The 17,436-nt window shown below is 50.4% G+C and overlaps 1 protein-coding gene across 5 annotated transcripts in view; it reads left to right on the forward strand.

Moving 5' to 3' along the window:
- CHD6 (chromodomain helicase DNA binding protein 6) overlaps window positions 1-3,453 on the forward strand; it is a 139,128-nt gene extending 135,675 nt beyond the window's left edge. For 4 of the 5 annotated variants that reach the window (XM_045529295.1, XM_045529298.1, XM_045529297.1 and 1 more), the window contains one exon: window positions 13-2,986. In XM_045529295.1, coding sequence (XP_045385251.1) covers window positions 13-909 — 897 coding nt within the window. In that variant the 3' untranslated portion in view covers window positions 910-2,986. Of the gene's footprint in view, window positions 1-12 lie in introns of all 5 variants that reach the window. The other variant, XM_045529296.1, reaches the window with a different exon arrangement.
- Window positions 3,454-17,436: the final 13,983 nt, after the last annotated feature.

A 17,436-nucleotide genomic window follows, 5' to 3' on the forward strand; every position in this document is an offset into this window, starting at 1 on the left:
GTCCTTTTTCAGGGGTTTCTCCCAGAAAATAAGTTCAATCATAGCCTGGCCGAGCCTGGCCTTCGAGATGCAGGCCCCCGCAGAAGGGGGAGGCGGCCTCGGAGTGAACTCCTGAAAGCTCCTGCCATCGTAGCAGACTCTCCCTCCGGAATGGGGCCGCTGTTCATGAATGGACTGATTGCTGGGATGGACCTGGTAGGACTTCAGAGCATGAGAAATATGCCAGGCATCCCCCTGACCGGACTGGTCGGGTTCCCGGCTGGCTTTGCCACGATGCCAACAGGCGAAGAGGTCAAAAGCACCCTGAGCATGCTGCCCATGATGCTGCCGGGCATGGCCACTGTGCCCCAGATGTTCGGTGTTGGGGGCCTCCTCAATGCACCCATGGCAACCACCTGCACTTCCACTGCTCCGGCGTCTCTATCAAGCACAACGAAAAGTGGTACAGCAGCCACTGAAAAGACTGCAGAAGATAAGCCGAGTAGCCATGATGTGAAAACAGACACTTTAGCTGAAGACAAGCCTGGTGGGCCAGGTGCATTTTCCGATCAGTCCGAACCTGCAATAACTACTAGTAGTCCTGTGGCTTTTAACCCGTTTCTCATCCCGGGAGTGTCTCCTGGACTCATTTACCCATCCATGTTTCTCTCCCCTGGCATGGGCATGGCTCTGCCGGCCATGCAGCAGTCCAGACACTCTGAAATAGTAGGTCTGGAGAGCCAGAAGCGGAAGAAGAAGAAAACAAAAGGGGACAACCTGAACCCCACCCCAGAGCCTGCCCCCGGCTGCGACAGGGAGCCAGGCAGCGATCAGAACTGCACCGAATCCAGTGCCCCGGTGCCCCCAGAGAGAGAACTTGTGGCACAGGCTGGGGAAGGGACACTCAAAGACTCCAGCGACACCAATTAGAACTTTTTTCATTAAGAAATTATTGTGACTTGTAAGTTTCTTATCCCATAAAGGTTTGTTACTCCCTCACTTCACCTTCATGAGAACCTGTGTTTCCATAAGTAAGATTACCTACCTAATTTCCTGTCCGAGAACTATGGTAACAGATGTTAATAGTTGCAGGGTCTTACCACTTCATTAGATAAGTGTCGTCTACCTAGTCTAGAGGCACAGAATTCTCATTCTGTTATCCAGTTGTTCATTCCAGCAATCATAGTTAATACAGTACTTGGTGACACGCCCTACCCCCTTCTCTTCCAAGTTTCCCACTTATTTGAGGAGGAAAATGGCAAAAGAAAGCTGTCTAGCAATTTACCATTGAAGGGTCGAAGAACAGAGACAAAGAGGAGCTCTTTCTTTCTATGAGCTGGATTGAATAGGAAGAATGTGACAGGGGAACCAAAAAGCACAGAAAAGGAAGTGCTGGTGCGTATTTTTCAGTTAAAATATTTCCCTATTTTATCATGGTTACTAAGTGAGTAGTATAGACAGAAGTATATAACTAATGGTTGAAGATACACATTCATTTCTTTGTGGAAAACAAAACCCTTACTGGTAGTCATATAATTTCCCCCTTCATGGTTTTTCAGACACCTGCAGCAAGAAGAAATACTGACTGACGAGGCATTATTTTATATATACGTATTATCCCTCTGCCCAGTTAAAAAGTGACTCTCGCCATGAGAAAGCTTTACCCACCTTGAGTATTGCTGGCAACGGGTGGGGCGCGGGCCCGCACCCCGCAGAGCTGCTCGCCGCCTCGCAAGCACACAGAGTGCTCTGCTCACCTTCGCTTGCAGACTTCTGTAGCCACTAACATGCCTCCCTGTCTGAGGAACAGTGGGACCCGATGGGTTTTTGTTTTGTGCTTTCCTTCACCAAGAATAAGGCTCTTTCTGGAGCCTGCGAGAAGATAGTCACTCAACACTTTGACACTAACTGGGTCCTTTCTTCAAGGCTATCTGAGACTGCCGAAATCCGTGCACCCACCCTTTAGGATACAACTGTGAAAAGTTATTTTCTTCTCTCCATTATTTCTCTGTTCTGCTTGTATATGGCAGTGGGACCCAAATTCCAAATTCTCAGTTAGTCAAGACTATGTTGCAAGTCAACGTTATTTTCTCTTCTTCCTCAGCTTCCCCGCGTTTGGGTACCGAGCTGGGAAGAACCTGGCTGAGCAGCACTTCCCCGTTTCGTTCGCCTTCCCACTCCGCTACACCCCTTCCGATGGTCGTCTTCACAGACAGTCCACACGCCGAGACTTGAAATAAGCTCATGGTTCAGTAGTCTGGGGGCGCAGGGCCGCATAGGACCGTTGGAAACGGTGCCAGTGTTACTAGTACCAGTTTCACTTTTTGTTGTCACAATTTACTGTATTTTTACTTTTTCTGTTACAGTTTTGCTAATTTATCAGAAGGTCCAAAAGTCTGACATAACTATTTCATTTTGCATTATTTATTTATGATGCTTTTGTCATTGTCTTTTATACATTTGGGATTATAAATTATGTAAATGTTAAAATGAGCATCTCAAAGAAGTCTGTTAAATCGTGACCGGAAAAAAAATCAATCAGATGTATTTTTAAAAAGTGAGTCCCAGTTTTATGAATCAGAGGTATAAGCCAGAAATTCTATAACTGATCATATAAGAAGAAATTATCTGATAGTTGAACAAATCCTATTTAACGACATCCTTGTAGCATAGATGGTCTATCATGCTGGCAACAGATTTCTTAGAAATGCTGCTCTCTCTATTTAACTAACATTTTGTTCAGTTTTGCCTCCAGTGGAAGCAGAAAGGGTTTTTTCAGCTATTAAATCCTAAAAAATCAATATAATTTATTTATGTAAAAAAAATCACTCAATTGATATATTTTTGAACCTTTTAAGTACTAATTTTTCTTTTTATCAAGTAGGAAAAAAAATGTATTTGCCCTAAATCCTTAAAATACAAATGCTATAAAAATTCCTGTATCTTGAAAGCCTTACTGCAAATGAGTATTATAGACATCCAGCAGCGTCTGGTTCTCCTTGTTGTCGTTGTGTTGTTGTTGTTGTTTTGTATGAAAAAGCTGCTTTCCCCGGGGTCCACTTAAAACCTCCAGTAGGTCACAGGGTTCAATGTGGATCTGATTTAAAAACCCACCAGCATGCTCACCCCCTTGTTATATCTTACCGAATCTGTATGTTAATTCTCTGGGTATTTAGGCTTCTATTTGACTGCTGTTGTGACCCTGTTTGCAAAATGAAAATGACACTCTGTGGATTATTTGCTCTGTAAGGCATAAGTGCTGCTTATGATTATTTTGACGTTTCCAAGAGCAAAAGCCAAATCTAAACTCTCTTCAGCAAACTTGAGCCTTTTCATCTAATTCCATGTCACTCAACAGCCATAACTTTCCTTGATCATTCTTCACTCCATGTCTTCCATAATAAATTGTCTGTGGTCTTGATCCTGGATTTAAAAGAAAAAAAAAGTTTAAAAATCACATTTGTATTTGAGGAATTCAGTAGCACGTGGGTGTCTCTTGTTGCCTGGCCATTTTGTGTGTGTGCACCCTGTGCACGCTAGGAATCGATCTGCTGTCTTTCCGAGGTACCTGGTCCTGCCGGGCAGCCTAGGCAGAACACCTGGCTAAAACACATCATAGAAGGGGGTTGGCAATACAGTATCCTGCTGCCTGGACCTGGGGCCTGAGCACTCCCAGCTGGTGCCTCACCAGTGCCACTTAGCCCCATGCCAGATGTCCCACCTCACATCACACATCCAGGACTGATGGGGGACTAGATTTCCATGGGTTGGAGCAGGCCCATGAAGCACAGGAACACCATGGTAGCTGGGGTTCTCAAGGCTTTTTCAGAACATTGTGGTCTTAAGCTTTGGAAGTATGGCTTCTTAACCCTAGAAGGGCTGCATCAGAAAAGTTACCAACACGCCTAGACCCCTCATCTAAGACTGCGTGAGAGACCTAGCCTCACGTTGTCAATTCCTGCTAGAAACCAACAGATGCACAAATGACCTGAAGGATGGATGAGGCATTGTTACAAAGGCCTTAGAGACTTATTTTTACAGGCTTTTTAGATCTCTAATCAAGACGGGCTAGGTGCAGCGGCTCACGCCTGTAATCCCAGCATTTTGAGAAGCCAAGGTGGGTGGATTGCTTGGCCAGGAGTTTGAGATGAGCCAGAGCAACAAACAGCAAAATCCTGTCCCTACAAAAAAAGCAGCAAAATTAGCTGGGCGAGGTGGTGTGGACCTGTAGTCTCAGCTACTGGGGAAGTTGACGCAGGAGGAAGGAGGATCGCTTGAGCCCAGGAGTTTGAGGTTGCTGTGAGCTATGATGACACCACTGCACTCTAACCCAGGCAACAGAGCAAGACCCTGTCTCAAAAAAAAAAAAAAAAAAAAAGACTTAGGCTACCCCCCTGAATAGAGTAATAACTTATGCAGAATAAGTAGTAAACAGTCTTGGATTCATTCTTTATCTCAAACCCTGTCCCAGTAGATACTACCTCCCCATACAGGGGCAGAATAGTACTGTTAGTCTGGTATGTGGGGCTAGTGTTTTGTGTGCGTTTGCCATTAGTGACCTCATTTGTCCTCACAGCATCTTAGGCACTGGGTAGACAGATGCTGGCATCTGATCTGCCTGATGAAAGACAACAGAGGCAGCCAAGGCTGTGGCATCAGTCGTGAGCAGAGCTGCAGCTAGACCCCAAGGTCCCACCAACGGGAGGACAGAGCACCCTGATTCTGGCTTTTGTCTCAGAGACCAAAGCCGAGTGAAGAAATTACACTTGGAAAAATTGTCTCTGGAAAAAACGGAACACTCAAGTAAGTCTCACACCCTCTGGAAAAACTGTAGGCTTGGTTCATTTACACCAAATTCTTTAAAATGGTTTCTTGCAAGTATTGTTCATGTGCCTAGTCTGGGAAGCCACAGAAAAAAATTTTCTCAGATCAGAAATGGGCTTCACCCAGCCCAGAGATTAGGATCTTGGCTGCCTAGTGGCCGGCATTGTGGCCACTCATATTACAAACCCAGCAAGGTGTCTGTGGGGGAAGACGGGAAGGAGGGAAGGGGGTGAATTAAGTGCCGGTTCCTAGTGGGAGGTCAGTGTGGACAAGGATACTGAGCAGGGCTGTGATAAGTTGGTGCCACCAGACAGCCCCAGTGTCTGAGTTCTGGCTCTGCCCAACCCCTGGAGGACAAAGGGAGGGACTAGAATGAGGAGGAGGGAGGGGGACACCACCCAGTTGGGACACCCTTCTCCAAGTCTGTTTCCTCATCTGTAAAATGGGGATAATTGTAATTTGTACCTCTAGGCTGTTGATGGGGTTGATTGAAACGACCAAAGTCAAGTACTTACTGCCATGCTGATTCTCTTGTGAGTCATGTGTCTGCTCCTGGACAGCCAGTGAGGATTCCCAGTCCTCCTGGAAGGAGGGAAATCAAGGAAGAGGAAGGGGCCAGAAAGAGCTTGTTCCAAGTCCCAAGGCAAGTACAGTGGACCAGGGGTGGGGCTCAGAGCACCACAGGGAGCCAGCTTTCTGGCCACACACAGGAGGGAGAGTTGCAGAGGCTGGAGCTGGGGAGCGGGGAGGCTGCAGGGCCTATCGGTGCTCCTCTGTGCAGAAGAGCTAGATTGAGGGGGAAAAGGCACCCAGTTAAACTTGGACAGATAAACATTTTTTAGAATAAGTTTATCCCATGCAGTATTTGGTACATAAACTAAAAAATATTTTTTTATCCGGAATTCGAATGTAATCAGACATCCTGTATTTTATCTGGTAATGTCACCCAGTGGTGACAGTTACTAGGCACTTCCTGTGAGTGGGATTTGTTTTAAGTATTTTATGGCCATGTTCTCAATCCGCACAATAACTCTATGAGGTTACCTCCATATGAATGAGGAAACTGAGGCCCAGAGAGGCTAACTTGCCCCGTCACCCAGTTGGTAAATGGCAGGGCTGGGCTTTGGGGACCCAGAAGGATGATAACAGAGCCCTTCTCTGCTCAGCAGGGAGCCAGGATGGGCATCTTTAGTCTGAGGCTGGGAACAGGCCGTCCTCTGTAATGCTCGTAAAGCAGCATCAAACACAAACTAGGGGCGAGGCAGGAGGGCTGCTCAGCCTGTGCCAGCCCTGAGGCCAGTGGGACACAGTTCACACAGGGAGAAAAGCATTTCCTTCCCATCGCTGCTGAGCTGGGGCTTAGCCTGGGGACATCCTTGGTGTCTGGGTGCTCAGACTCATCGGCCCTGGGCCAATAGGCCATGTAAGAGGCAGCATCCAGTCTTGGAAGGTGGAAGGAGGGGTGTCGGGCCCCGGGGAGGGGCGGGCTGACCAGGAGGGGAAGGAGGCACATCTCACCCACCCAGACCCCTGCATGCCGTGACCCTCCTCCCCGCACCCAGGGCAGTTCAGCCACGTGCACCACTAGAGGTGGCCACAGCACTGCTTAGTTGATGCCTCCTCTGTGGGCCACTGTACCAGGCTGTGACAAGCATGAGCTCATCCCAAAACACGTTCTCCAGATGAAGACCTGCCTTCAGTGGCACAGCTAGTGAGCGGAAGAACAGAATTTAGAAATGGGCCTGATTCCAAAAGCTGGCATTCTTGCTCTGGCCTTGGCTTCGTCCGTGGAGCTACAGGCCCAACGTGCTACCTTCCTAGGTGGGGTCAGCAAGCTATGGCCCACAAGCTACGAATGGACTTTACATTTACAAATAATAGAAAAATCAAAAGAAGGAGGAGGATGTCTCATGAACATGAAAATGATACCAGACTCAAACTTTAGTGGCCATAAAAAAAGTTGGAAAACAGCTACACTCATTCATGTATGTATCGTCTGTGGCTGCTTTTGTGCTACAATATCAGTTGTCACAGAGAACATGTGGCCTGCAAAGCGTAAAATATATACTATCTGACCCTTTACAGGAAAAGTTTGTTGACCCCTGACTTAGATATCAGTTTTATTCATAGATTCAATGCAAAACGTAAGTGATTTAAAATATTTTTATATTAACTCAAACATGGTTTTGTATAAATATGCATCATACTGTAGAATATAAGCTTCATGTCTAGTTTTAAGATAAAACAAGATTTCAAAGAAGCGCAGGACTTAGGGCTTGACTCTTGAGGGTCCGCCTCCAAACCCCCAGGGCATACTTTCACTCCGGAGGAAAAGTCTGAGCCCCTGCCCTGCCCTGCCCTGCCCTGCCCTCTCCTCTTCACACTGAGACTTGTTTGTGAGCAAAAGAAGAGAGCCAGAGGAGGAGAAATTTGCAGATGTTGGCAGAGAGAAGAAGGAGGCATTTTCTAAAGAGAAAACCCAAAAAAGGCTAGGATGAGGAGAGCTGGGAGAAGGAACCCAGGAGGCCAAACAGGCCTTGACTTGGGAAGGGGCCAGCAAGGGAGTCCTCTGTAGGTGGCCTGTGGGCTGGCCTGCCTGCAGAGGGGGCCGTAGGGAGGCCTTCCGGGAGAACAGCCTGGCAGATGAGGTTGACATTGGTCACATTCCCTGCTGGAGCTCAGGCAACAGGAAGGCCAGACTCGGGGGAGCTGAGTGCAAGGAAGCGGAGGCTCTGAGCCCATGTCAGGTGCCCTGGCCCCGCTGACTGGAAACCACATCCTAGGAGGCAGAGCTCAGAGGAAGGCAGGAAAGAGCCTCAGCGAGCCCCATCCCACAGCCAGCTCCACCCTCATTTGACAGCGAGCTGCTGAGCTGGCCTCCCAAAGGTGCTGGGCCTTTGGAAACTGCTTAGAGACTTCCAGACTCCCCTGCTGTGGGCCAAGCCAGGCTGCTCTCAGGGGGACAGATCAGACAGCACAGTGCTATTGGGGACCTGAGAGTCTGGGGCGGGGAGGGGGGGCAGGCCTGACTCAGAGGACTATGAAATCCAGTAGTCGCTGCCCACTCCTGACTCCACACCAGATAGAGGGACTTGAGACACGGAATGGAGTGTTGCTCTGTGTTCAGGTCTCCTGCTGGCCTGTGTATGTCACAGCCCAGTGGAGGCGGCTGCTGTTAGTGGTCTCTGAGTGGTCGTGGGCGATGGCAGGGTACAGGAGACAAGAGGGACAAAGTACCACAATTTCAAAAAAGGAAGATGGGAGAATTCGGCTAACTACAGCCTGGTAAATTTGACATCATCCTTAGTGAGCAAAATTGCAGAAAGACTTTTTAAAGAATTCGAATTACTCAGCTTGGGCTGCCATAACAAAATACCGTTATTTCCTACCATTCTAGAGACCAGAAGTCCAAGATTAAGGCTCTGAAAGGTCAGTGTGTTTTCTGGGGAGGGCTCTCTTGCCAGCTTCCTGACAGCCACCTTCTTGCTCGATCCTGATGTGGCATTTCCTCAGTGCCTGGGTGTGGGGGGAGAGCAAGCTCTCTGATGTTTCTCTAAAGACACTAATCCTGTCAGACGGGGCCCCACCCTTATGACCTCATTTAACCCTAATTACTTCCTTAGAGGTCCTGTCTCCACATGCATCCACACTGGGAGTTAGGGCTTCAATATATGGATTTGGGGATTTGGAGTGACACATTCAGTCCGTAACGATGTGCCCAGGGTTCACCAAGAGCCGTGAAGGGAGCAGCTCCTGGTATTTTCCATAGTGATGGACACTTGTCCCTGCCTGAACTAAGAAGCAGGTCTGTGTCCATCTGGGAGGCCCTTTTTTAAATATATAGCAGAGTTTACAAGCTCACACGCCTGCTGGGCAAGGCAGGTGCTGTACATGAGTGACACGGGCCAGACTGAAGGCGAGAGGAAGTGGTGGGAACGGTGGAAACTAGAGACCTCCTGGCCCGGCTAAGAGGGACAGCTGCTACCCGCTGCGGCCAGTGGATGCCATGAAGGAACGTGGGCTCTGGGTCACCTGAGTTTTTTTGTTTTTTTTTTTCAAAAGAGGTTGGAAATTCAGATATTTATGTAAAATCTCCTGATTTTTAAGTGTATATAATAAATTCAGTATCTAAAAAAAAAAACAAAAACCAATGGGCAGATGAATACCTGTCTGCCAGTTGGATCCAGCACTCAGAACACACATTTGCCACTTGAGCCATGGGCATCACCAGCTCCCGATACTACCAGCAGGTGACACGTGGGAATACTGAATCAGGCTGCATGTTACAGGAGGTGACCGTCCTGTCCCCCACTGGCATGTTCAGCTGGCTCTCAGAAGCAGGGGGCCAGGACAGGCTCAGGAGTCCGGCTCGTGCAGTGCTGCGGCCAGACTGAAGCAGCTTTGCAGGTCCCCTGAGTGCAGTCTGCCAGCTGGGCACCTGCGCTTGTTGTACCACCTCTCAGGCTGACAACTGGCCCTCACCCTTCTGTCCCCAGCACCTTTGGGCTCCCGGAGGGTCCTCAGGAACCTCCAAAAAGTGAGTGATCTTCCTATAGCCACTCTGCGGGTGCAAGTGGGGCAGGAGGGCCCCTGCTGGGAGGGGCCCAGGCTGCCCAGAGCAGGCAGTGACTCGGCAGGGCAGCGCTGCTGAGGTGTTAAGCCTCTTTCCTGGCTCTGACCAAGAGGGCCAGGCCGAGAAGACTGGCTCCCACCCTCCTTCCCCCTCCCCACTGCAGCTCTGACCCAGGCTTTTCCATTCACAGATCCCAGACTTTCCAGGCCAGCAAAGAGCGGGAGGGCCAAGGCCTGGGTGAGTGCCTTCGCGGGGAGGGAGCGCAGGCCTTGTCGGATTTCCCCATCCAGAGCAGGACCTGTGTATACAAGGAGCAGGCTGTCTGCTCAGATACACCCAGGGTGGGTTTGCGTCTGAGAGGGGTGGGGCAGGGGAGCAGGTGCTCTTGCTGGGTCGGCCCCTGCAGCTACTTCCTCTCTTCCCCCAGACAAGTGGGGGTCATAGGCGTTCCATGAGGAGGATGGAGAGGCAGCCCCCACCCCTAGACTGAGAGTGCATGAGGATATGGAGCCCCCACCAGCCCCACTCTCAATGCACAACCCAGCACCCCCAACGTGGGCCCAAGGAGAAGGCACTGTGATCTACCACTCTAACCCCATGGGTCCAGCCTCCCTAAACTCTCTAAGGAGCAAGAGCTAAAAGAAATAAAACATCCATCCAAAGTGGTACTTGCTCAGTACAGTCAACTGGGGTTGCACAATGTTCTAGAAATCTCGACCTTTTTTAAGTCACTGGTTGTTCCTTGTACCCTTTGGCTCCACTCTCCTTTTCGAGCTGGCCAGTCTGTGCTTATACCTTCAGGGACAAGATATGACAATGGGAAGCGGGGAAAGAAGATTCTCTGCCTGGCTTTGAGTTTCAAAAGCAGCCGCTGGCCTGGACACATGGTAGGTAGGAGGGAAGCTGCCCAGTTGCCATCCCTCCCTGTCTAGAGAAAGATTCCGGAAGGGGAGAGGAGGGGGGTGGTTGGTGGGGGTCGGTGGGGATTAGACAAAAGGAACCACCCTTGAGAGTACCCCGCCCCCCGCCGTCCAACGTGGCCGCAGCACCTCCTGCAGGAACTCACCTGCCTCCCTTGACAGGCCAGTGAAGGACTGCCACCGGCTGGAGCGTCCACTCAGGATCAGTTCTTCTTACCCATTGGACAGCCCTCCTTTGACACCTCAGGACACCCGGAGGACCCCCATGCTGGCACAGGACTGCAGTGCGGAGAGCCCCTCCCTGCGCTTTCGTGGGGCTGGGAGAAACCAGCCTGAGACCCCGCATCAGGCAAATGCTCGGTTAAACCCACCCTCTGCTCAGACACTGCCTTTCTGATTTGGAGTCAGGAGGCCTTGAACTCCCCACGGGCCAAGAGCACGGGGCAGCCAGGCTCTGAGCCTGCTACTGTGAAGCTGTGAGAGACTGGCACGGCACCCCTCCCTGCAAGGGGGCAGCCCCTGGGCTACCCATGGAAGGGTCCCGGGGCCAGGCGCTACAGGATGCCAGGAAGGGGCCAGCTCCCTGCGTGGCCTAGGGCAGCGCTCTGCACCTCTCCTTCCAGTCTGCTCAGTGGGGGTTGAGCAGCCTGAGCCCTGGGGCCCCTCCCAGCTCTGCTACCCTGGGCACAAGTCCCTGAGATGCTGTGTCCCCCTCTTTGAGGGTGGACGGTCCTCAGACTAAGCTTAGCCTCAGGCCACGGGGCCCCCTCTCTGGCTGAAGCTCAGCTGACTGATGCTCCCATTTGATCTTGGGGCTTGGAACGGGGGTCCTGAGCCCCCCAGACAGGGTCCCCACCTTCCCGTTAGGCTATTCCCCATGAGCCTTTTTATAAAGAGTTTGGCTGGGAGCCAGGGAACTTTTGGAAAGTATATGGGCCAAGCCAAACTACAAACCTGTCTTCCTCCCAGAGCTGAAAGAGGCCAGGTTGTTGCCAGACAAATGTAGAGATGGGGGCGGGACTGGGAAGAAGAAAGGGGGCTATTTTGGGAGGCCTTGCACCCTTCAGAGCCCCTCCACAGCAGCCAGGGGTAGGGTAGGATGGGGAGGCGTGGCCAGAAGCAGCAGAGGTGAAGGCCTGGTGCCAGGTGTCTCATGTAGATACACGTGAAACATGCACACACACCCCCAAAAGCATGTAGGCACAGGCACAGTTACACACATAGGCATGTAGCTGCATATAAACATATGCTGATGTGTACAGAAATATGCACAGGCATGCATACCTAGGTAGTCACATGTACAGCTGCAAGGACATGCGCAAACATGCCCACATGTACAGACACACAGAGACATACACACCTGCGTACATTCCTAAAGATGTACACAAAAGATGCAGACTGAGCAATGCCAGGCCAAGCCCAGAAGGCTGGGAGAGGGCTTGAGTTCTGACGACCCAGCTCTCGGGGACCCAGCACACACATGCACGTGCACACACACGTGCACATGCACACACACACACCCCGGGAGGGAACAGTTTCATCCACAGGAGCTTTGGGATCCAGGGCAACATGCAATGGAGACCTTGTGCCGGGAAAGAAAGCGCCTTTGTCTGCTGGGACCAGGGCTGCAGCAGCAGCTGTGGCCTCCTCCAGGATAAGGAAGGAGGGGAGGAAGGTCAGGCCGGGCCTTGGATGGCGGGTGGGGATGTGAGGGAGCTGGGGGCTCCAGCAGGCCCTGCCACCAACCCCAGGACACTGTGTCTGGCTGCTGGCACAAAGCCCAGAAAGCCTGTTGTTCTCAGCCCTGGCCACTCTGACCCCTGACCCTGGTCTGGCCCTGTCCCCAGAACGACCGTGGTTCTGACTCCCCAGTGCTGGTGCTACAGTGACCCAGACTGAGGCCTGGCTCTGGCCCCAGGCTTCACGCCTGCCATGTGCCTGTGACCTCACTTTTTTTTTTTTTTAGCAGAGTGAAAAAAGGTCAGGCTCTGGAATTATAAAGATGTGAAACTGAATCCTGGTCTTATCACTCTCTAGCTAAGAGATTTCAAGAATGTATGTAACCTTTGAGTCCTAAATCAGAGCTCCTGTTACCTTGCCTGATACGTAGTTGGTGCACAAAACATGGAGGTAAATCCTCTATTGAGCCCACAGTGCACGGCGGCCTGTGCCCGTGTGCACATGATCTTCTGGGCCTGCTGAAGCTGGCTTGTTCCTCTCAGTCCCCGGCTCTGGCCGCAGGAGGGAGGGCAGGACCCAGGCCCCATCTCCGGGGACTGCATCTCAGGAGCTCCCCTCTTCCCTTCTGCCCTCTCGCACCCCCAAGGGGCCCTGTCCTGGCCCCTGACATCTGAGGGCCAAACTTCAGTGAGAAGAGCCCTGTTTTTCTAACTCATGAAGAGGATTTAGCCTTCGGAGACCCTCCAGGGGTAACTTAAGCACCGTCTCCAGACACTGCTCCAAAACTACATTCAGTCCGTGCGTTCAGCAAATATTTACTGAAGGCCTACTGTGCTGGTCTAGATGCTGGAGAGTCATCTGCCCCTGGGGCTGTCACTCTGGCTCCTCACACTGCATCTGCGTGCGAGCCTTTAGCGTACACGTTCCCACATCTGCCTGAGAGCTGTGATCACCCGGCAAGCACAGACACGCTTCCTCCTTTGTGTCGCCACAAAACTTTGGAATGTCACTAACTTAGCTCTGTCTCCCACCCAGTCGCTCCCTGGCAGGCTGTGGGTAGGTATCTCAAGGGCAGGGACATGCCTGGCCCAGACAGAGCCTAGTGTGAGGCCATGGTTGTCACACTCCGCAATGGCTTTCCATAGTTAAGCTCACTCAGGTACCACTGGCCCTTGGTGGATTTCTTTCTTTTGATCTTACTGTAACTTGGCACCTCTTTTAACTATGATGTCATTATGAGAAGTTATTATATCATAATTGAATTATACATCCTGAGAATTATTTGTCATAATGACATCATTGTTAAATAACTTGAGTCCTTGCTTTTCATAAAATCCTACTGTTTTAGGAAAGAAATGGACTGAACCTGAAACTCACCTAGCGTCAGTTCAGTTGCTCTGCTCTGCCACTCAGAGTACAATTCACTTTTTCATGAAATACCGGTTGAACACTCGCCCCCTGCCAGACCTGGGGAGGGGGAAGGGGGCCCATGGAGCCCCCTGTCTAGAGGGGCCCATATTCTAGCAGGAGGACCCAGACAGGTGAGCAGGAAATGACAATTCAGTGTGACAAGTGCTGGGCAGGTGCCGTAGGAGCCCAAGGGGAGGCTCCCCAGTGAGGGGGGCAATAGGTGGGTCAAAGATGGTTTTGCAAAACAAAGGATGTGTGAGCTGAGCCTTAAAGGAGCAGTTGGATTTTTTTTCAAGTAGAGATGAGAGAGAGTGAACCAGGTAGAGGGACTAGCCCATTTGCAAAAGTCCTGGAAATAGGGAAATGCCTGATGTGTGAGAAGGGATGGCAACATGTTAGATGTCCCGGGCGGGGAGGTCAGGCCAGGCTGGGGAAGCAGCTGGCACCAGATAGGATCGTGAATGCCAGGGAGCCTGGGGAACCCCTGCCACATGGAGGGTGCCCAACCCTGGCCCTGGAGTGGCCCCCCTGAGCCGTCTGCCCCCATCCTGAACACTCCGGCCCAGCCCCATCCCCTCCCACCCTCCTCCTGCCCTAGGGAACTCTGGTTCCACTGTGGTCGGCTTCCCTCTATTCTTGGCTTAGAAAAAAAATTAAGAGGCAGGAATTCTTGTAAGAGTTCTTTATGTATTAAAATTCTTGATCCTCCACTAAATCTTCTCTTCTTTTTTTCAGTTTGACCTTTATTTTGTTTTGCTGGAAAGAAGCCTTCTGTTGTAATGTCATGAAATCTATCACTCTGCTTCTATGATGTCTTCTCAGGAGGTTGTTCCCTATCCTACAGTTGTGTAAGTATTTGGGTTCTTTTCTGGTTTAAGTTCTAGCATTTAAATCTTTAAGCCATCTGCGGTTTTTTTTGGTGTAAGGTAGAAATCTAACTTTATTTTTTCCAAATTGTTAGCCAGTTGTTCAGTCCCATTTCTTGAGTAATCCATCATTTCTGCCCTGGTTTGTTGTTTGGTTTTTTTTTTTTTTTCCTTCAAATTTTCATTCTCCTCCATTTTTAAAGTTATACTTGCTTTCTAGAAAAAAGAAGAGGAATGAGGAGGAGAGAGATGCGATGTATGGAAATGAATGGCTTAGAAAGTGAAAGGCCTCCCCTCTCTCCCCTCCGAGGTAATATATATCCTTTTGTTATTAGTGTTATAATACTTACTAGGTTTCTCTTAAGTATAGAGATGTACAAAGGAGGACACACAAAAGGGATCAGAATCTCTACCTATCATATAGTGACATAAAAGTATGCTGGCATTTTTTAAAAAAGCAATATATAGGCTGGGTGTGGTGGCTCACGCCTGTAATCCTAGCACTCTGGGAGGCCAAGGCGGGAGGATCGCTCGAGGTCAGGAGTTCGAGACCAGCCTGAGCAAGAGCGAGACCTCATCTCTACTAAAAATAGAAAGAAATTATCTAAGCAATTAAAATATATATATAGAAAAAATTAGCCGGGCATGGTGGCGCATGCCTGTAGTCCCAGCTACTTGGGAGGCTGAGGCAGGAGGATTGCTTGAACCCAGGAGTTTGAGGTTGCTGTGAGCTAGGCTGACGCCACAGCACTCTAGCCCAGGCAACAGAGCGAGACTCTGTCTCAAGAAAATAAAAAGCAATATATATGTAGAAGGTTGTAAAAATCAAACAATCCTAAAAGATACAAAAGGAAAAATGAACACTTCTCTCATACTCATCACTGCCCCACACTAAGTCCCTCTCCCTAGAGGTAACCACTGTTAAAATTTCCTATTTGCTTTACTCTGAAGTGCACTTCTTTGGCACAGTCTGCATTCTCATCCGTAGACCGCTCTATTTCTGGACTTTTCATTCTCTGTGTTGTTTCTCTTTCTCTGTTCTGGTGCTAGTGCCATACTGTTTGAAGTATTCTGGTTTTACCATATGTTTTAACAGCTGGGCGGATAAGCCCTGCCTTAGTGTTCTTCATTTGTAGAGACATTGTGACTATTCTATACTTACCTTTCCGTACCAACTTTATATTCCCTCTCCCACCACCCTGCCAATTTGATTGGAAATTTGTTGAAATTGCATTGTTTTTATAGATTAATTTGGTAATGAGTTTTCCCTTTGTGGACGTCTCTCTCCTGTGACTACATTCAGATTTTGTGGCTTTTCTTGTTTGGGATCCTTGAACATCTCTCCTTAGCGCATTCTTCATCTTAGTTCAACTGCTGTTATAGCTGCAGCCGCCTAAGAGGAAAAAGGTTGGGGGACTTGGTCTCTGTCCTCCCACACCCGAGGGCCGTCAGGTAGAGGAGGGCGTAGACTGCTCAGCAAAGCTCCAGAGAGCAGAACTAGCTGGGGGTCACCCAGAGGCCGCCTTTGGCTCAGCGAACGGAAGAATGTTCTATCTGCCGGAGCCGTGGGCCGTGGAACAAGCCGCTGGGGGAGGCAGTGAGCTCTCTCCACCACTGGCCCTTTTCCAGTGTTCCAGGGAAAGTGCAGCCCGTGCTGCCCGGCGGCTCCGGGGTTGGCGAGAGGAGTAGGGAGGGACGCTGGGTCATGAGGGCCCCTGGTCTTTCCACGCTGCCCAAAGGGAAAGGCCCACGGCTTTCCGATCCGCACTCTGCGGCCTCACCTCGTTTCACTTTCCACAGGGACCGCTGCAGGTGGGATGGCGTTCGTCCGCGTTACAGCCAAAGACGGTGAGTCTCAGCAAGGCCAAGGGACTTAACCGAGCTCACGCAGCTACGACTGCTGCAACCGGGGTTCCACAGCAGACCCTCCCGGCTGCCTTTCTGGCTGTCCCCCGGGAGGCCCTGCTCAGCGTCAGGGCTGACAGAAAGACGGCTGGCACACCCTCCCTGCCTTTCAGCCGGGGACAGCAGCTGGACAGGTGAGTGGCCCAGTGGGCAAGAAGAAGGCACCCCTGGCTCCTCTCCCGTCCCCGGTCCTGCATGTACGCCTGCCTCTCCCCTGGGCAGCTCTCAGCTTGGCTCACAGCGTCCTCAGGGGGCCAACGGGCTTCTTGATTCCAGGCTGCACATCTGGAAGTTGACGCTATTAAAACAAACCCCATTATATAACAAACAGACATCTGGAACCCATTAGCACTGAGTTTTTAGAAAAAGAAATTGTTCTGGATGTGCTCTCTCCTAAGAACGTGGCAAAGCGCCCTCGCCCTGGCCGTCCAGGAACCCAGGGACCAAGCGGCCTCTCCTGGGCCCGTTGCTCAAGGTATCGCAGGCCAGGCCAGAGGTAGAGACGGACTCCCCCCACTCCCCCAAGACAGGCAGCTTCGCTGTCTCCCGCTGGTTACATCTTTGGAGGGTTCCTTTCCAATTGCATTCAAATATTCGGTCAACAAATACTTGTGTGCCTACTATGTGCTATATGCTGCCAACTCCATATCATTCATATGTCCATCCAAACACTACCAACACACCTAAGTACTCCATCATGGCTTAAGAGAAGAGATCATTGCCAGGCACAGTGGCTCACACCTGTAATCCCAGCACTCTGGGAGGCCGAGGCAGTAGGATCACTTGAGGCCAGGAGTTCAAGATTAGCCTGGGCAACATGGCAAATCCCCATCTCTACCAAAACTAGAAAAATTATCCAGGCATGGTGGTTTGTGCCTATAGTCCTAGCTCCTCAGGAAGCTGAGGCAGGAGGATCGCTTGAGCCTGGGAGTTCAAGGTTGCATGAGCTATGATGATGCCACAGCACTCCAGCCTGGGCAACAGAGCGAGACTCTGTCTCAAAAAAAAAAAAAAAAAATGATGTGCTTTCCTGGATCCTAAACAGTAATGCTTAAACAACTCTGGACCTCAATTTCCTCAAACTCCAAGTCTGAACAACTTAGCTAGTCCCTAGAACTTTCTAGCACCCTCAGGGCTCTCCCCAAATTGTCTCCCTACTGCCCCTCCCTGGACCCAGGTGTACTGGGGCTAAAACATTGGTGGGAGACACTGAAGTTCAAATGACTTAGGCATGGGGTCATGGTGACTTGATTTATCAATGAAGAGGCTTTATGAGAAA

Source organism: Lemur catta, chromosome 17 (genome assembly GCF_020740605.2).
Source record: "Lemur catta isolate mLemCat1 chromosome 17, mLemCat1.pri, whole genome shotgun sequence".
Classification (NCBI taxonomy): domain Eukaryota; kingdom Metazoa; phylum Chordata; class Mammalia; order Primates; family Lemuridae; genus Lemur; species Lemur catta.